Source organism: Rutilus rutilus, assembly GCF_951802725.1.
Source record: "Rutilus rutilus genome assembly, chromosome: 2".
Classification (NCBI taxonomy): Eukaryota; Metazoa; Chordata; class Actinopteri; order Cypriniformes; family Leuciscidae; genus Rutilus; species Rutilus rutilus.
The window spans coordinates 12,801,901-12,822,028 of record NC_140210.1 but is presented as its reverse complement, the minus strand read 5'-3'; the positions used below and the strand labels follow the sequence as shown (position 1 = coordinate 12,822,028).

The 20,128-nt window shown below is 36.3% G+C and overlaps 2 protein-coding genes across 4 annotated transcripts; one reads left to right on the top strand and one right to left on the bottom strand.

Moving 5' to 3' along the window:
* Nucleotides 1-26: 26 nt before the first annotated feature.
* On the bottom strand, nucleotides 27-7,390 carry ints12 (integrator complex subunit 12). Its single transcript, XM_084401663.1, has 6 exons — nucleotides 6,432-7,390; nucleotides 6,185-6,349; nucleotides 5,920-6,104; nucleotides 2,488-2,647; nucleotides 2,082-2,234; nucleotides 27-811 (listed from the first exon to the last, which is right to left on the bottom strand). The coding sequence occupies exons 1-6, from the start codon at nucleotides 6,585-6,587 to the stop codon at nucleotides 203-205; spliced, it is 1,428 nt and encodes a 475-aa protein (XP_084257789.1). The 5' UTR covers nucleotides 6,588-7,390; the 3' UTR covers nucleotides 27-202.
* Nucleotides 7,391-7,643: 253 nt separating this feature from the next.
* On the top strand, nucleotides 7,644-18,488 carry g3bp2a (G3BP stress granule assembly factor 2a). Of its 3 annotated transcripts, XM_084401660.1 has the most exons (14): nucleotides 7,705-7,977; nucleotides 8,085-8,109; nucleotides 8,577-8,694; nucleotides 8,773-8,854; nucleotides 8,947-9,120; nucleotides 11,530-11,620; nucleotides 14,033-14,135; nucleotides 14,311-14,497; nucleotides 14,691-14,792; nucleotides 14,910-15,012; nucleotides 15,130-15,189; nucleotides 15,340-15,465; nucleotides 15,572-15,690; nucleotides 17,323-18,488. In XM_084401660.1, the coding sequence occupies exons 1-14, from the start codon at nucleotides 7,975-7,977 to the stop codon at nucleotides 17,599-17,601; spliced, it is 1,572 nt and encodes a 523-aa protein (XP_084257786.1). In that variant the 5' UTR covers nucleotides 7,705-7,974; the 3' UTR covers nucleotides 17,602-18,488. The 3 variants fall into 3 exon arrangements, with proteins under 3 accessions (XP_084257787.1, XP_084257786.1, XP_084257788.1); XM_084401661.1 differs by lacking the exon at nucleotides 8,085-8,109 and having other exon boundaries at nucleotides 7,644-7,714; XM_084401662.1 differs by having other exon boundaries at nucleotides 7,970-8,109.
* Nucleotides 18,489-20,128: the final 1,640 nt, after the last annotated feature.

The following is a 20,128-nucleotide window of genomic DNA, read 5'->3' as shown; positions in this document are numbered from 1 at the left end:
AAAAATTACAAGATTCAATTTTTCTTAAAAAAAGGTGTTATTTATTAAACACATTAAAATGAGCAGCTTGTTTTCAATAACGTGAATGGTTTTGAAAGAATGAGGTACATCTTCAAACCAAACCGCTTCAGAAAGACCAGTAACATTCAAGTATATGATTTGAAAAACCGGATTTGAACATAATAGCCTGGCTTCGTCCTACTCATTTCTTCAGTTTCTTCTGTGCTGCTTTCTTTTTCACCATCTGCAGGCGTTTCATAGCATTGAGCTGAGACTCCTGGGAAGTGGGCGCCTTGCCATCAGCTGAGGCTTTTGTTCCACTGCTGTTGTTATTGTTGTTGCCGCTACTGCCACCACTATTGCCCCCGTTGCCCCCTCCATTGCCTCCAGACCCACCATTGCCTCCCAGGCTGCTAGAGGGTGCTGCCCCAGGTGACAAAGATCCAGTCACAGTCATTTTTCCCAAGCTATCTCCACTGGCTGAACGGCTCAAAACCTGCTTGCCAAGTGTGAGTGGAGGGGGTGGTTTCATAGGTACCGTGCTGGAGCCATTGTTCCCATTACCACTTCCACCACTGCTGCCTCCTGAAGGTTTATTAGCCAGACCTGGCTTAACATTGGCCAGTGCAGAGAGCCCCACAGGTTTAGAGCCTGAGGGAGGTGGGGTTGATTTACTGCTACCTGGCTGACTGGTGCTCAGCTTGGTACTGGAAGGTCCAACATTTGAGGTCTTGGTAAAGGCAGCCCATCCTGTAAGGCCTTGGGGTAAAGATGAGCTACTGCCGGAGGCGTTTCCTGATGCCGCAGGCGCCTGGACAGAAGAAGAAGAAGAAGAAGAAAAAAAAAAAAGTACTTAATAAGACTTCATAACGGACATCATACATTGGCGTACTGATCTCTTTTTGATCTCATGCCTTTCTCACAGTATATAAATAAAACTAGATAACTAGAGAACTGGATGTTTTCACACTGAAAATTCCAAAAAGAAAAGGTGCACATCAAATACCTGACTGATACACTTAATTAACATAGAAAAAACAAAACACAGTGCAATGTTAGATACTCCATGCACAACTGTCCTTACATACTGGAGGGTGAGGGGCTGTCAGACCCATCAATGGCCTATCGATGTAGGATAACAAAATAACCTTATAAAGTTCATGTATTATGGTAGAATGCAAAGTATAGTCAGTGTATAGTGTGCCATTTGGGACAGTAGATTTTTCCAGTATTTTATTTTAGCTCTTTTATATTAAGATAATTACTGTCCATTACATTAAAGCCAGCTTGTGGTTTTTCTTAGACTTTAAAGGGATAGTTCACCCAAAAATGAACATTCTGTCACCATTTACTCACCCTCATGTCGTTCCAAACCTGTAAAACTTTCGTTCATCTTCGAAACACAAATAATATTTTAATGATATCTGAGAGATTTCTGTCCCTGCATTGACAGTTCAGGTAACTACTACTTTGATGATACAAAAAGTTCATAAAAGAGATCATAAAACAAATCCATATGAATTGAGCAGTTTAGTCCAAATTTTCTGAAGAGACACAATCGCTTTATATGATGAACAGATTTAATTTTAGGCTTTTATTCACATATAAACATTCAACTTACACATCAGTTGATGTAAGCAGAAGCTCAAGCATGTTTGCTCGGTGTGCGAGAACCAATGAGATTCATTCTTGTGTGTTACGCAGGTTGAGCATTTATGTTCGCTGATGAATGTTATAATTTTTTTTTTTTTTAAGTCTAAATTTAATCTGTTCATCATATAAAGCGTTCAAGTCTCTTTAAGATCAAGATTTGGACTAAGCAGCTTGATTCATACAGATTTGTTTTACGATCTCTTTATGAACTTTTTGAAGCAACAAATTGGTAGTTGCGTAGCTGTCAACGGAGGGACAGAAAGCTCTCAGATTTCATTTAAAGTAGATGAATGAAAGTCTTACAGGGTTGGAATGACATGAGGGTGAGTAAATGATGACAATTATTTTCATTTAACTGTTCAATTGACACAGGTACTTTGAGTTTGAGACCCCTGGTCTATAATCTCTACTGGTGTGAATACACTCACCTTCACCTCTGTTCTCTTAAAGGCCTGGAAAGAACCAGTCGTTTCAGGTTTAGGCTTTAGTTCAGCTTTCTTCACTAGTGGATCTTTCAACATAGGTACCGCTGTTGCCAAAGCAGGAGCTGGTTTCTGTGGAGGCTTCTGAGTCTTTTGGGCCTGAGACATTAAAAAAAACATCATACTGAGTGTTCCTACTACACTGTAAAAAATAATTTTTCGACAAATATTATTGGAGCATGTTTTACAAGAAAATACTACTTCAGTCTTTCTACTTCAAAATGTCATGTTAATTCAATATTACTTGCTGTTTCTTTGTGAAATTTATTAGCAATTTCTGAGTGAAAAAAATTTCTACACCAAAGTTTTTCAGTGTATTATATAAAATGTCTTATTGTCATGCAATTCTCACCATTCGTTTCATTTGCCTGGTGCATCGAGCACAGTACCACACTAGCCGTGGGTCATTGACATCCTTGTCAGTAACTTGAGGTTTGTGACACTCCTGATGATACAGATTATGACACTCTTGACACTCCACTAGTTGATTGCCAGAAGTGACCGTCATTTGCCTGAGAGGAAAGAAAGCTGGATTAATTTCACACATCCAGTCATGTGAAAAAGAAAGTACACCCTTTTGAATTCTATGGTATTACATATCAGGGCATTGTATAAAAACAAACAAAAAAAACATCTGGGGCCCGTTCTTCGTACGTTGCTTAAAACATCCGAGATCAAATTACACATCCAAAATGATATCATCGTGCTAATCATGATCTGGCTAATTAGGTTATTCGAACACACCTGCCGGATATGATTAGTATCGCTGGATTGAGTTATCTGAGATAATTGCGCGTTCATGCGCTGGTTTAAAAGGGGATATGTATCGATAGTAGAAACATTGATCAGCAACGCTGCTATTGGCTGCTCGGCGTGGCCAAAGAGCGCGCTCAGTTTTTCTCCTCAGCAGAGCAAGAACTAATAGTCGAAGTTTATTCGGAATTTTAATGTTTAATCAAAACGCCAGGGAACACCTCAAAGTCTGCAAAAGCCAGGAGAGAGGGCTGGCAAAAAGTAGCAGACAATTTAAATCCATTAGAAGTGGCCATGTTAGATGTTTTTATCACTTATTAGCCTATATGTTTGTATTTTAATAATTGCATAATTACTTTGTTCATTGTAATGTCAGAGTCACCACACTAGAACATGGGAACAAATAAAAGTGAAGTACAAAAATATTCTACATAATGGAAATTTTTAGTTATATTATAGTCTCTTTTATAAAAGGCACTGTTAAATAAATGGTTGTCTGTTTATATTTACAATTTTTACAATTGTGAACCCCCTTTCTGTTCACATAATCCCCTTCATTGAGGCCTTGATGGCAGTCTATGGTCTAGCCTATAGTCTATGGTACCAATCACGTAAGTGAAGCCTGAGTGACATATACTGTAATCGCGGCATGGTCATGATTGCATGATCTTCATAAAAAAAATTATGATGGCCTAAAAAAAAAAAAACTGCTTTAAAAAAAACTGCTTTACAACATTGGGTCTTACCCAAACCTAAAACTGTTTTTTAAACCTAAAAGCACCAGGTAAAGCACCAGGTAAAGCACCAGCACACACGACAGACAGCACTTTCCATCAAGTTCTCCGCATCTCCAATAGTGTAAAGGAAAGAGCCACTCGCAAATAATCTTAGGGCAAACAGTTTGTGCTGTAGTTAAAGCCCGAGTCCGACAAGTCGAAAATAAATGTGCATTTCCAACAAATTAATAATGTAAGCGACAATCTCACGAGTCACGAGAAAAAATATATATCTCAGAAAGTGCGCTGGACTTCCCGTATCAACTCCGCTTATGAAGCCGCAGTCTAATCCTGTTAACATGAAATAAGCCTGCTCCCAAGCAGGTTTAAGCTTGCGCACATGTTGCTATGGCAGCAACTCCAGGATGAGCGTCGAAGAACCAAACAATCCAAGATCATGCCAAATCGCCAACAATCAAATCCAGCTAAGTGAGTTAGCGACGTACGAAGAACGGGCCCCAGGTATTAAAATTAAGTAAATACAATCTCAGATGAACAACAACACATGCCATTATATCATGTCATTATTTATTTAACAAAAATAAAGCCAAAATGGAGGAGACATCATGTGTGACAAACTAAGTTCAGTCTATGATTTAATAGCTTGTAGAACCTCCTTTAGCAGCAATAACTTGAAGTAATAATTTTCTATATGACTTTATCAGTCTCTCCCATCATTGTGAATAATGAATCTCCCTCGCTGTAGAATGATGGACTTAAAATTGTTTGGATCATTGCTGATGTCTTTCCTCCTTGGCATTGTGTTAACACACACCTGAATGCTCTAGAGCAGCAAACTGCCAAAACTTCTGCTTTTATAGAGGTGATCACGCTTGCTGATGATCAATTAATCAAAGACATCTGACAAGCAGCGCCTGACTACTACTTACTTACCCTCTTAATTCTTATGGAAGCAGTAAGTGTGTACTTAGTTTGTCACACATTACGGCCTAGTTTTCGTTAAATAAACAAAGACACGGTGTAATATGTCATGCGTTGTTGTTCATCTGGGGTTGTATTTACCTAATTTTGAGACCTGCCAAGGACCAGATGATTTCTTTATTATGTCCTGTGATACATAAAACCAAATCATTTAAAAAGGTGTACTTTCTTTTTCACATGACTGTACATGGCTCATCAACAGTGACATGAGACAAATACATTTCCAAAAAAGTTTATCAAATATACTGAAAAGGCAATGTCAAAACCAAAATAATACTAATATTATTTAATATTGATACACTTTTCTATATATTGTTTTAAATACTATTATAGTATTTATTATAATTTTGAAATAGCTTTTATTTTTGTATTTTCAGCTTTCATTTTAACTGTAGGGTAAGTTTCAGTAATTTTGTACTTTTTATTTCAGTTTTGGTTATAGACTGAAAAATATGGACGTAGTGTCCGTGAAGTCATCCATATTTTTCTGAAGAGCATTTTTGAAGCCTAAAGTAGGCAGACCCGGCCATGGCCATCTTGGTAGCACGTCACCGTGCATCACTCCCGGATAAAAAAAAATGGGATTAGCTGAGGACACGTGACGCTAACAGACAGCAGACAAACGGCTAGTAGTGATAGCAGCGGCAATCCACCTGTCACTCAAGTGGCCACGCCTTTAATTAGGCAGAACTTTAGGGCTTAATATAATTTAAACAGATGAGTTATAAAAGAATTCATGCAATTTGCATGCAGCCTCTAGCGGCCAGTCGATGAATTGCAGTTTAAGTCACTTCCGTGTTGGTTTCAAAAGAGAGACAGGCAGGTTGCCGTTTGGTTTTGGTTTTAGTTAATTTTTTGTACTTATTTTGAAATGCATTTATTTATAGTAAGAAAGTAAGTGGTCATTTAACATCTTTTATCCAAAATGACTTTACAGGCTCAGTTAAGCAGGAGTAGCTAGTTTAAGACCCGGTTTCACAGACAGGTCTTAGATTAAGCCAGGATTAGGCCTTAGTTAAAGTAAGACTTTACTTACTTTAACTTAAGTAGCTTCTTTTTTTTTTTTTACGTGCCTTAGAAAAAACATTACTGGTGTGCATCTTGACACAAAACAATGGCACTGACATATTTGAAGATATATCAGTGCAAGATGCTTTCAGTTAAAACAGCTCAAACATGCATTTTAGTCTGGGACTATCTTAAACCTTGTCTGTGAAACCGGGCATCCGTGTCACAATGGTGATAAATCATGATCCTAACCCTCTGGTAACCAGGCCTTAGTTTAGGCCGGTGTGATATTCTACATTACTCACCGACAAACCACACAAGCAAGACCCATTTCCATGGCAAAGTCATCAGCGTTGGTTTCATCAATGTCTGTGAAATCTGGGATGGGAATGTCCTTGGTTTGAAAAGCAATCGGAGCGGGATGACTGTCCTGCTTTTCCAGACGAGGTTTTTTAGGTGGCTCCGCTCCTTCTCCAGGATCAACCCTAATCTAAATATCATATGATCATTTATTAGGTTGAGCTTTTCAAGTATATCATATTTACAACAATCAACAATAGTGCAAAAAACCTTTTCCAAAGACCGTTTCTCGCTCTCTTTTTTGGTCTTCTCTGAGCTACTGGATTTACTGCTGCTGCTGCTGGTGATGGATGATGATGATGATGATGAACTGGAGGAGGATTTGGTGTCTTGTTTGGTCATTTTTGGTAATGACACTTTGCTCACTTCGGCTTCCTAATGAATGGAAAATGAGACACAAATTAAAACATCTAACAATTAAATTCCAAACATAAAAATACCTTTGTGATTTGATCACCTTCAGTGATGTCCTATAGATGGAATCACTGCCCCTGGCTAAAGACTCATCCAGCAGGGCCTTAAGTTTCTCTGCTGAGTCTTTGCTCTTGGAGTGAAGGTACCCCAGTCCCTTCAGAAAGATGGGGTCTAGCTCTAGACTTACTGTTCCAGCCATTGTTTAGCAGTGATTATAAGACTTTACATAAGACAACGAATCAGCCCTCTTCCTATGGAAATTAATGTGGTGTAACGTTATAGCTGCTACACGAATAACTCTAGATAACCCGCATTTCTGTCTCGTACAATCTCTAGGATTTTTAAGATAAACTAAGCAACCAGAACCGAAAGACTCGGGATTAACGTCTTCCAGCTTTTGTCTAAAACACGTTTTATAAACAGTAGAAAATATTATTCTTAGCACTGATTAATTAAGTTTACAATGAGTAATTTGCTGCTTGAAATGGTCTGACTGCCTACCTATACTAAATAGAAATAGAACGAGTAGAAAGCGCTTGATAAAATACGGAAACTGAAATGGGAGGGGCTTAGCAGCAAGACTGTTGTCTCTAATTGGTCAGATGGATCAATTTTCAGTTCTTCTTTTTTCTAATAAACACATTTCCTCAGTATTTTTAATTCAAGACAATATTTAGAAAATTATAACTTACAAAATTACTGTCCACATAAATGCTGAAGCAACACGTGCACAGTTTTGTCACATGATAGTTGTTACTTTTCTTACCGTTAACTAGACTGGGATTATTTATAAACACACAAAAAAAAGAGAGAGAGAGAGAGAGAATTACGTGTGCGGAACTCATGAGGGGATCAGACAATATTCCTTGGAATAAATTGAGTTAAATTAGTATACTTCAGAGTAGAAATTTCTTTAACAAGACAAACAACTCCTCAGATCTGAATGTCTCGAATGTGCCTCACTCACTGGAGTATCCTGCTTTTCTGAGCCGTCAAGTGCCCCCTATTGGACGATAATTTTAATGGTGATATTTGCAGTCTTCTCGTCTAGTCTCCTTTTTCTCTCTTATGACGCTTTGTGTTTCTTTTAAAACATACCGATATAAGCGAGGCGTTTCAACTATCATATTCAGCCACAACACCCCACACAAAAGATATCAACTTCCAAATGATTTATAAATAGTACAGTTATTAACAAATAAAAACAACAGCCAAAAAACGGGATCGTGTCAGTGAATTTAAAAATCAAATGAGTCGGACAATTATTATTGTAACACAAGGAAATGCTACGTAGTGCGTAAAATTGTCATATCCTCGATGAAATGGGTCAGTAAAGTCTTATGATGAACTCTTAAAACCCTGTTCTCATATAGCCACCTAAGGCTATTTATTTAAAGACAAATCGTGTCGATTATAGCGTTGTTGACACGGGTCGGAAGAATGCGTTGTTGGAGCGTCACAATTGTGCTGTCGAGTGTAAGAAGCTGATTGGCTGTTGCCAGTGTGACGGGGGTTCTTGTCCCAGATCGCAGGGGTTAGACAATAAGGATCCAAACAGCAGCATTTCCATTAATAACACAGCATAGATGGTATTTTTCTCTCTGTGATTTCAAGCAGCTGGCGCTGACATACACACACAACTGTTATAATTATATGATACGACTTAATAATTATTCTTATTTATTTAATCACGTAGATAAATCAAATAAATCCCAGAAAAGGTAAGTGACTCAAATATATAAACCTTAAACCATTTCAGTTCATTTCGACCTGCTTAATTTCTCTCTAGTCTAACAGAAATCGATCAGAGATGTTATAATATATATATATATATATTTATTATTTCGTATAGATTGTGTTGATTGTGACATTATTGACAGATATCAGAGAGTAAAGTTGAAAGATTTCTTTGTCATTTTTTTTAACGAATTGTATACAGAACTCATTATAATAAATTAAATGAGATACATTTAAAGCATTCTTGGAATGTTAATGATAGTACAAAGGATGATAAATAAATAAAATACTTTTTAATGATTTTTGGGGTTTATTTTTTCTTTATTGTTATTATTAGTTTATGGTATATATCGTCTTGTTTTCTAATATATTTGGACCCCGAGTCTGTAAAAAAAGTTGGATGATGATTAGCTATTATTATTATTAACAATATTTTTTTTCCCCTTTTCAGATTCGGACTTTTTTAGCAAAGAAATGGTGATGGAGAAGCCCAGTCCCCTGCTGGTAGGGCGGGAGTTTGTGAGACAGTATTACACACTTCTTAATAAAGCGCCAGACTTTCTGCACAGGTATGCGCCATAAAAATCATCATATGTCATGGCATTTTTATCTGAAAATTCTAATTATTCAAAACTCGCATAATTCAGATTTTATGGACGAAACTCATCCTATGTCCACGGTGGACTGGATTCGAATGGAAAGCTTTCAGAAGCAGTCTATGGGCAAGCTGTAAGTCTTAATGTTAGTCATTTGTTTATGTATAACCTGTGAAAACATCCAAATTATAAAGATATTCACCAGCATTTTTTCCTCATCTGTAGGAGATACATAAGAAAGTAATGTCCCTGCAATTCAGTGAGTGCCACACAAAAATCCGGCATGTGGATGCCCATGCCACTTTGAGTGATGGTGTGGTTGTCCAGGTCATGGGAGAACTTTCCAATAATGGACAGCCCATGAGGAAGTTCCTACAGACATTTGTGCTGGCTCCAGAGGTGTGTATAATAATAACATGTAGTCATCATACAACCAAATGCATTATACAGTACCCATAAAAGGTATTGACTCCTTGAAAGTTGTTTTTCATTAAACCTCATAGGATTTTTTTGCAATTGATTACTGCAGATACATTTCTACAGATTTGTTCGAAATGTATTGCTGTAAACACCAAAGAAACATTTGTACAGGTATTCACCCCAAGTTAATATGTAGTAGGTATGCAATTTGTGTAGATAGATATGGTCACTGGAATTCTTCTTTGCAGAACAGCTCAAGCTCAATCAAGTTGATTAGAGATCATGAGTGGAACAGCCTTCATTCAAATAATACACTCACATATTCTGGACTCGGCCACACCAGGACATTAAATGTGCAGTAAGCGATTTCTGAGAAACACTGGTGATATTTTAAAATCAACACCCAAAAAAACACAGCCCTACCCAAAAGAAATGCACCTCTCCATTCATTGGCCGCTACCAAAATAAAAAACATGCTATGCAACACAAGCAGTCGGCGCATCAGACAGCTCGTGCAAATATGATAAATCAGCTGTGATTCAACAGCAACAGCATATCTTGGTTCTGTGAAATAGCAAAAACCAATGTTACTCATGGTTTGAGCAGAAACAGTGTAACCTCTCCAGTGCTGGAAAGCTTTTCCAGTATTAACGCAAATGTTAGATCTGGCCAGATCGTAACCATTCTTTTTCCAATTACATTCCTCTACTTTTCCTCTTTGGCAATGTCTCACCCTTCTCTCTTTCTACTGTTTTTCTCTCCTCCCCTATCATGAGCGGCCCCCTGTTGCTGAAGATTGTTTTGGTGCTCGTTGGATCAGTCCAATCCACTTTGGTTTTTTTTTCCGGTTTACACAGCCAGGACTATGTACAAACACATTTTTTTCAGCACACAGAGAACCGGCATCTAACAAAATATTCACAAAATAGTTTATTTCAGTGTTGATTTAAATATTCAATAGCGTTTCTCAGAAATCGCTTACTGCACCTTTAACATGATGTTGTTTCTCTGGCTTTCCAGCTCAGTGGATTCATTGTCTTCCTGGAAAAGCAATCTTGAAAAAGTGTGGTAGATATATTTGAAGGCACTGAATGGTTTATAGCCGCCTGTAACAAATAAGTTATTTTATTTTTTATTATATATTATTTATTTAAGAAAATTTGTGTTTGAAAATGTACTCAAGTTTGCCAATGTAAAGAAAAGTGGTCATATATTCAATTAGTTAAGAAGCGCAACATTTACACACACCACCACATTTATACATTATTCATGAGAGACCCTGAATTTGTGATAAAGTGGCAGGGAAGTTTGTTTTCACAGATAAGTTACAGACACTGGATTCAATCTGTATACATTTATTTTAAGTTGGCTTTTCTTCCCTGTTGTGACGTATACATGAGTGAAACTGCTTCTCGAATGATACAAAATGTGGGGCGGGACTTGGTTTTGGCGATCTGGAATTGATTGGATTATTGTCATTTGCTACTGTGGTGATATCATGTGAGTGACAGATTGTCAGAGGGGAGTGGTTATTGTCCTGCCCTCAATCCAGTTCACATGTCATCAGAGAAAAGAGGAGGAGGGCATGTAAATAAAATAAAAAATAATTATGTAAGGGATGATGTAGAGCGAGGCGGTTGTTATAGTGAATACAACCCCGACGCGAAACGGAGGGGTCTTGAATCAGCCTGAAGTGGTTGTATTCACTATAACAACCGCCTCGCTCTACATTATCCCGCTTATTACATGGCTACCCACCAAATAAATCAATAATTTGACACAAAATATTGATTTAAAAAGGAGTTTATTGATTTAAAAATGATTGTATTGCTTCCGCTAAAGAAAATAGTCCGTTCCGTCTCTACGGTTAGAATCCTGCGTCCATAGCAACGCTCTGTTTTTCATGGCAACGGTGTGTTATACTTCGCAGCGTCTGTTATCAAGAAATAACAGACCGCATTCTACATTGGAATTCAACCAAGCCATGTAATAAGCATGGATAAATCATTTATAATGTAAAATATACCGCAATATATAAAGTAATGCCATAAAAAATAAGATCTGTCCATTTTGATTTCATGGTGACTTTAATAAAATGGAAGTCTATAAGCCTAACATGGCTTACGTGTGAAAACGTATTAAAAAGCAACAAGAAACCTTTCACTGTATCATAAGACATTTATTCTGTATTTAAAAAAACAGCATCATTTCGTTAATGTTTATTGTTAAGTATCTACTGTTAATTTTTCTCCATGATGCTAAGAACAAATTTGATATTTTGTTTGCTAGTATGGTCAGAATATTTGACATGACTTATATTTACTTCACCTGTATATCCAGTGGGTGAGCTAATCTGAAAGTCTTTTTCTTTCTTTAATTGGTGTCTAGGGTTCTGTGGCAAATAAGTTTTATGTTCACAACGACATCTTCCGATATGAAGATGAGGTCTTTGGGGATTCTGAGGCTGAGCTTGATGAAGGTTAGTTGAGAATTAAAGATCATTACATGTACAGTTCTTACATTACAGCATCTTTGAAAAGACTATAGCCCCTCATTTCCAAAAGTATTAGCGGTACATGTCTTGACTTTGGTATTTCTTCCCAGTTGTTTTTGGCTAAGCTGCTCTGACTCTGTTACGCTTTGAGTCATTTCCTCCACTTTTACAATCTGCTTGGCCCCCAATGATTTCCAATTGCAGCTGCATTTATTATTCTTGCTCAATCTGATTCTGAACTTTATCTGCATTTAGTGAAAATTCACCTTTGTGCGTATAAATGGTCTGTGGTTATTAATATCTTGTGTAGTTTTGAGATTGATGTGATATGTAGTTGCCTAGCAACAAGCAATTAAATTTGCAATATTCCTAACATCAACCCTGCTACCCTATTTGAGCTTGGAACTAGAAACTTAACATTTTACATGAAAATCTCTCTCCACGTCAGGAACAAATGAGCTTCAAGTACCCATAAGTCTAACCTTGAAAATGTTTTCATTATTTTATGAATTATACATACATATTAGATCCAACCTTTACAAATCTTCTGATGAACCGCTTGGCCAATAGTCTGTCTGGACATGGTTTTATGTGTTTTGCAAAAGCAAAATAATTTAGTTTGATATGTTTTAAAGTGTGGTGAAAGATTATCAATGGAAAGCTCTTTCTTTCTTTCTTTCTTTCTTTCTTTCTTTCTTTCTTTCTTTCTTTCTTTCTTTCTTTCTTTCTTTCTTTCTTTCTTTCTTTCTTTCTTTCTTTCTATAGCATTGCTAAATGCAACCAAGGTTGCCCAAAGTGCTTTACATTAAAATAAAAAAAGAATAAAATATAAAACATACATAGTAACAAATCACACACCACAGACACCGCATATACCACATATACAGCATTTTGCACTGATTGTAAATGGGCCAGGGATGCGGCAGAGATGCCACAATAGAGGGAGTTACAAAAATCGAGACGCGATAGAAGAGTAACTCTTTCGAAATCTACATTAGATAAGAAAGGTTTCGTTTTTACCAGGAGACGCAGATTATAAAAACAAGCACATACCACCAAATTGATTTGCTTCTCCATTTTTAGGTTATCATCGATTTGGATGCCTAAATCTCGTACCGACGTTTTACAGTAAGGCACCAATGGGCTCGAATCTAAAAGGACCTTGGTAGGGTCATTTGGCTGGCCAAACACAATGACCTCTGTTTTGTTTTCATTTAACATTAAGAAATGTTTTGCCATCCAGTTTTTAACATCATTTAGGGAAGCTAAAAGACAATCCAAAGATTTTGTCGAGTGTCTTAGTGGTAAACACAATTGAGTGTCGTCGGCGAAACAGTGGAATGAGACTCCATGCTTTCTAAAAATGCCACCCAATGGGAGCAAGTACAAAGAAAAAAGTGTTGGAGAGAGAGAGAATAGACCCTTGCGGTACACCCCATGGAAGGCGTCTTTTAGTGGAGGTCGAATTTCCATAATTGACTGAAAAATATCTATCACTTACAAAGGATTGAAACCATTTCAAAACTGTACCCTTTAAACCTACTGTGTGTTCAAGGCGAGAGATAAGGATATCATGATCAATCATGTCAAAGGCTGTTCTCAAATCCAGCAACACCAGAATAACACTAATGTTATACATCCCGAATGTCTTTGTGTGCTTTCTGTGTTTGTACGCGTGCAAATGTAAAAATGTCTTGTGGCAAAATGTCTCCACAAAGATGGCAGTATTCGAAATCCTTGTCCTTGTGGGGAGATTTTTTTTAGTGCTCATGAGGAAAAATAGCTTATAAATCATATAAAATTATGATTTTTGAAAATGTAAAACTGCAGAAAGTTTTCTGTGATGGGTAGGTTTAGGGGATAGCATATATGGTTTATAAAGTATAAAAATCATTATGTCTATGGAAAGTTCCCTTTAAACATGGAAACCCAATGTGTGTTTTTCCCCCTCAAAAGTTTACTCTTAATTATTTAAAACTGCCATTTATCACAGTAGCCAGAGCAATGCACAAAATGTTGCAGCATTTTACCTCATGCACAAAAAGTCACACTACATCTAAAAAAAATTATAATAATAAAAAAAAAAACTTTAACAAGGACATTCCTTCTATCCCAAATGGTATATAGTATATACAAACAATTTGAGATGGGTTTTAACTTTGGATGGATGGCAAGGATATACTGTAAACGGTCAAGGCTGGCTTTTTATAGATGAAACTCATCCACACAATTGCTGAAGTCACCTATGAGCTTTTCACTGGTAAATTCCTATCTCTTGCAGATATATTATGTGAATTGGTTCATTTAGAGCTAGAGTTTTAAAGCAAGGGGATGGTACTTGCTCATTCAGTCCTTTTTTTTCAACGATTTACCTAAACAAATGTTTTGCTGGGACAGAGTCAGAAGAAGAGACCGACGAGCCAGAAGACAGGCAGCCATCACCCGAACCCCTCCAGGACAGCCCCAGTAATGCAAACTGCTATGAACCCCATCCTGTGAGGTAACCCACATTTCACTTTGAACTTAAAATGAAAGCCTACTTGGACTATAACTGTAGATGATTCTCAGTCCAGTATGGTACTGTTGGGTAAATATCTTGAAAATTGTAAACCGAAGCTCTGTTTGAATTGTAAGAGTTGTCTAATGGTTTTTATCCTTCTCTTTTTCACTTTCAGCTGTAACAATGGTGTGGAAGAAGCTCATGAGGAAGCAGCTATGGAACTAGATTCTGAAGTTGCCCCAGAACCCAAGATTGAGGAGCCGAAGCTCAAGGCAGAAGAGAAGGTTGTAGAGGAGTTTGAGGAGAAGGCACCGTCTCCTGTTCCTATGGAATCACCACCTCACATACAAGAACCACCTAAAGTAATTTTTGACGTTTAGTGCCATTTCTAAAATGTAGGTAATTTAGGTTAAAATGTATAGGTGTTTTGATAATTTGATAGTTAACGTTATTTACTTAAGAATACACAGTAAAATTAGGCTTAAAATGTCTAGTAGTATATTTTTACTATTCCTGATAAGTCATGCTGGGGTAAAATGATAATGTCTCTGGCAGACTTCTTCTTGGGCCTCTGTGACCAGCAAAAATTTGCCTCTCTGTGGGACTGTTCCATCCTCTGGAGGTCAACCACATGTTGTTAAAGCACCAAACTCACAGGTAGCCACTTATGAATACATTCATATCTTTCTTTCTTAATTTAATAGAATGCTGTTGACCCAGCATTACTTGAACCATGTTTCATTCGCATGCTATCTTGATTTTTACTGTTATCAGCCCAGAGTTGAGACCAAGCCAGAGGTGTCGTCAGCTACAATCCGTCCGCGTGACCAGCGCATCCGTGACAGACCTTCAGTAACCTCAAGAGGGCCTAGATCTGGTATGAATCTAGAATAGAATACTTATAAAGCAATGCTTCCATACAACTTTGTAATGTTTATTTAGGGATTGCTGTGATTTCAATTACACTCTTTTTTTATTTATTATTTCTCATTAGATGGTATCTCATCTTCCGAATCTCAAACTGGGAAACCGCATTTCAGCTTTGTGAATAAAGGTAAATATGCCTTTCCATTGTGAATATGTTGTATCTGTTTTGTTTGGGCAATGCTGCTGTTTGTTGATAAAGAAAGGCTGATGTTGTTGGCCCCTGTATACTGTAGTCATGAATGACGAAAGCTGATGAAATATCTTGGATGTTGCTTAGGAAGGGGCGAAGAGTCGAGTGAAATGGACAGCAGAAGGGTTGTCAGGTATCCAGACAGTCATCAGCTGTTTGTTGGAAATCTCCCTCATGACATTGATGAGATTGAACTCAAAGACTTCTTCATGAGTAAGTTGTTTAAATTGTCATGGTAACCATTGCATTGATCCTTGTTCTCTCATATTTATTAATCAATCATCTTCACATTTGATTGTTCTTTGTCTCTCCAAACTAGCATTTGGAAATGTTGTTGAGTTGCGAATCAACACCAAAGGCACTGGAGGAAAGATTCCCAACTTTGGCTTTGTTGTCTTTGATGATTCTGAGCCGGTGCAAAGAATTTTAGGAGTCAAAGTAAGCAAAGCTATTTGTCTTTTGGTTATTTTAAAGGGATGCACTGATTTTACAGTTCTGTCCGTCACAATAAGACGTATTTTATACACAATAAGATATCACAATTTCGTGTTTTGGCTGATGACCTATAAATGGTCTATATTTACCTAAATAAAACACTAAAAACTAAATTCTATAGTGAATATAGACGTCACAACATTATAATGCACTGTATATGATTTTTTTTATGATTAAGTGGATTTTAAGTGAGTAAAAAGGGTAAATGAGCTTGTAAATTTGTATACGTATGCCCGCCCTGTCCACTGCAGTCAAGGAGGATATTATCAAAATGGTTAAATCTTGTCAATTGAATTATTGCAAAGCACTATATGGGGAATATGGGGATATTCTGGATATCTAATTTGATTTTATCAATAAATTCCACTAGAAACAAACCTTGTTGTATTATTTTAATTTAATACTGTGAAGCTGCTTTGATACAATCTGTATTGTGAAAAGCGCTATACAAATATACTTGACTTGACTTGACTTGACCGTAAGACAGGTACTGTCCAGAATGTAAAGCTCTTCGCTGGTCAAAGAAGACTACAGAGCGTTTTGTCACTAGGTTGAGCATTACCACTATATGTGACAACTTCAAAATAACTTCCAAAGTCATGGATGAGATATACACTTGTGAGGAACCTCCGATTTAATTTTGCACTGCAAGGCAAGTATGAAGGATCTGTCTTGATATTGACTGTCATTTTTAATACAAAGATCCCATGCAACACGCATACAACAAAAACTTAGACAAAAAAGTAAACTTGAATTAAAGCTGCAAGCAGCAATGAAAGGGCCCTAAATATTAAAAATGACACATAACACAATGTGTAAAACTTATTGAGCAATGATCAGACTGGCTGCTGTAATTAAACAAAAAAGGAAGAATCAAATTAAATTAGTTAATAAAAAAAATAATTACTTGAAATAAAACAACGAAAACTTAATAAAACTATATAGACCTATTCAAAACAACAATAAAAATGACAAAAAACTAAACAAAATTACTGGAACTTGAACTGAAAATTAAAATGAAACCTAGAATATAAAAGCCAATGATAGTATATCAATTATACTAAAATAATACATTATACTGGACAATGTATGCTTTATTTCCTGTATTTCATGTCTTTGTCTTTCTTTCTTTCTTTTTTTTGCATTGTAAAATAAAACCTATATTCCATAATAAGCTGTAGTTTGCCTTTTATGCCAAATAATTTTGTCAGTTAAATATCTTTATCAATTTTAGCGTTTTCTTCTTTCCAGTTTAACTCCACATATTTAATAGCATAATCAAACTTGTAGGGTCATTAAAAACAAATATTGTGCAAATATCCCTTCCGGACATCATTTTTGACCACAACTGTATATTTTATATATATATATATATATATATATATATATATATATCCATAAAAAGTCTATGTGATAAATGGGAAAAAAAAAAAAACGTCTTGTTTCGGCATTGCTGAATGGTACTGAGAAATCGGGCATCCTTATACTTTTCTTTGTAATACATTTCTTCAGGTGTAAAGATGTGGTATTAAGAGAATATTTCATAACTGACTCCACGTGTCATTTTGTGATTAGCCAATCATGTTCCGTGGTGAGGTACGTCTGAACGTGGAGGAGAAAAAGACGAGGGCAATGCGTGAGAGGGAAACCCGTAGTGGAGGTGGAGAAGATCGTCGGGACGCAAGACGTCCAGGAGGTCCAGGAGGGCCGCGTGGCATTGCCGGAAGCAGCATGATGCGAGACCGTGATGGCAGAGGCCCACCTTCACGCGTCACCACCGTACCCAAACCAGGCATAGCCTCTGGGAGGGGCACGGCTTCGAGTGAGGGCCGGTTTGCTCCTCAGAGGCGTTGAGAGGAGCTCCCCTTGTAGTTCGGATGTAGTACAATGTTCAGTTATTATGATATTGAGAAGTCTATGTTAAAACATATACATACTTTTTATTTCCTTACTCCTTATGTTGTACACTTGGATTTTTGCCTTAGGAATGTCAGCTGTTTCATGTGAAACAGATCAACAACTGGAACAACGTAATGACTCAAAACACACGAGTCACTTTAAATTGGAATTGTGCTGCAAATCCTCTGGTTTGTCGTTTATCAAATGGTAAAAATTACAAACTTGATGGGGAAACAAGTCAGGTGTATTCAGTGCCGTTTGAATTTCTTTGACATTTCGTACTAATCAACTTCCAGTTGCTATTGGTGTAAAATATGCAGATTGAAAGAATTAGTTCTTTTTTTTTATACTTTAATACATATTATTTCGGAAATTACACTAATCAGCTCATTAATAAGATAAATGCTACATGAAGGCACAATTGTGGACTAACAGTATTTCATTTAATTGTATTGAACTGTCAAGAAAGAAGTAAAAGAAAGGCTTTAATTATGTGTTCTGAAAGACCGTGAGAGTGCAGACGAGATGGTGTCCTCTCTCCTGTTTTGTTTATGTATTTGTCTTTTTTTTATGTACATGTTTGACAGCATTTTATGTTCTGGTTCTGCCTGAATAAGTGAATGGAGCAGCAATTGTAAAGTGTAAAGGTACCAGGATTTTTGTGTAAAAGTGTTTTGGATATATGCTGAATGTTTTTCTTAAGGCAGAGGCACTTTATCAAATTTCATTTAGTTTTTTCGCCCAGTTTTCATAACTTTAATCTCATTTTGTGACATGAGTTTCAGTTTACATCCTAGGCATTGTTCTTCTTTTTTAATTAAAACATGACAGATTTATACAGGGTACAGAGAAACATGGCTGGTGTATTTCTCACTTTCCCAAACTGAATAGTTTTGCATACATTTTTTATTGAAATTATAATAATAATGAATAACATTTTAAATATCACTGATTAGAAACACTGTTTTTCAAAATTTTCCAGACACACGTGAGCTGTGAGAGACTTCATTTTCTGAACATTTTGTACATTTGTTTTTTCCTTCTAGTTTAGTAGTTTATGCCTTCTGAAGTGAAGGCATTTTCTTGTGTGTTTTATATATATATACATATATATATGATTGAGATCCACACCCATTTTCACCTTGGTCATAATGAGGAACATGTGAATGCCGTTATTCATGAATTGGAGGAACCATAAGTACAGTAGGCACTGTTTTCATTTTGCAGTGTTAGTCTAAAATTTGCACTGATTTTGTAAGTACAGTTTGATGTAGCGCTATTTTTGATGTTTAATGTCTTCCGTGTCAGGTAGATTGCACTATTTGCAGTATTTCTAGGACAATCTTCATCAGGGACATTGCATTTCTTTTTTTATTTGTTCATTTTTGGGGGGACAACTTGTTCTCTATAAAAAGACATTTTGGTTGCAGATGCATTTACTTTTAGAAGATTTTGGAAGAAAGTATGCCAATATGTCCTGCCTAGAGCCTTCTTTCCCCATCCCCATCCACTTCTTATGTGTTCGGGACCTGGAACGTTTTAATTACTGTGTAAATAAATGCCACAATGGCCTTTCTATTTGGACTTCAAGCACTTCAATCAGCCAAATACTTTAAATGTTTGGATCACAAGAGAGAATAAAGAAGACATTACACCATAGGGCTTGGTCAAATAACTGTGCTTTTCAACCCAAAATATGCATCAGACTTTGTTTTGTTTTGTTCGTTCATATCATTTAATCATTCTTTTAACCCTCTAATCCTAATGCGAAATATTTTCTTTGGTTTCCTTGCAGTTATTGTGACATTTATAGATGCTCTGTTTATAGATGTGGTTTATTTTGGTGGAACATGAACATGGTTTTGTATTAGCTGGTGGTTACCAAATAGTTTTCTTTGGACTGCATATTTGTATGAGTAAAATCTGTTGCAACTGAGTGTTTATTTTTACTGGGATTTTTTTTTTTTTTTTTTTTTTTTTTCACTTTCATTAGATTTCAATGTGTTAAACTTGACATACAATAAACAGAAATCTGTGCAGTGCAAAATCTTGCAGCACTTGCAGTCTGTTTATTTAGACTCGTTAAAGAAAGAATTATCAGCATGTTTTTTTTTTTTACAAATAGCAGAGTTGGCAAATTTAGAAACATTAAGAAAATAAAATATTCTTTGGGGGTTACATAAATACATACAATTCTGAAATGAATGAAGCATTTTTTGGAGTTCAAGTCCTTCAAATATCAATATCTTTCTTGAAATTAATAATTCTTTGAAAAATTACATTTATGATTGTAAAATTGTGCAATGAGCAGCAATAAAATAACTATAAACGTAATGTAAAATGGGTCTATTTTCAAAGGGTCACGAACGACAATGGTTTGGCTAATACAGGTGTTTTTTTTTTTTTTTTTGTTTTTTTACTAAATTAGAGGTCAATCCAAAACCCTGCAATGAACACAATTTCAAAATAAGAGCATATTGTT

Bases quoted from the DNA above. Each gene is read 5' to 3' on its own strand.
- ints12 (XM_084401663.1), bottom strand. From the start codon at position 6,587: ATGGCTGGAACAGTAAGTCTAGAGCTAGACCCCATCTTTCTGAAGGGA. The intron at 6,350-6,431 runs GTGATCAAATCA...TCCATTCATTAG, and splicing joins TCTATAGGACATCACTGAAG to GAAGCCGAAGTGAGCAAAGT. The intron at 6,105-6,184 runs GTTTTTTGCACT...TATGATATTTAG, and splicing joins AGAAACGGTCTTTGGAAAAG to ATTAGGGTTGATCCTGGAGA.
- g3bp2a (XM_084401660.1), top strand. The intron at 8,855-8,946 runs GTAAGTCTTAAT...CCTCATCTGTAG, and splicing joins AAGCAGTCTATGGGCAAGCT to GAGATACATAAGAAAGTAAT. The intron at 11,621-14,032 runs GTTAGTTGAGAA...TTGCTGGGACAG, and splicing joins TGAGGCTGAGCTTGATGAAG to AGTCAGAAGAAGAGACCGAC.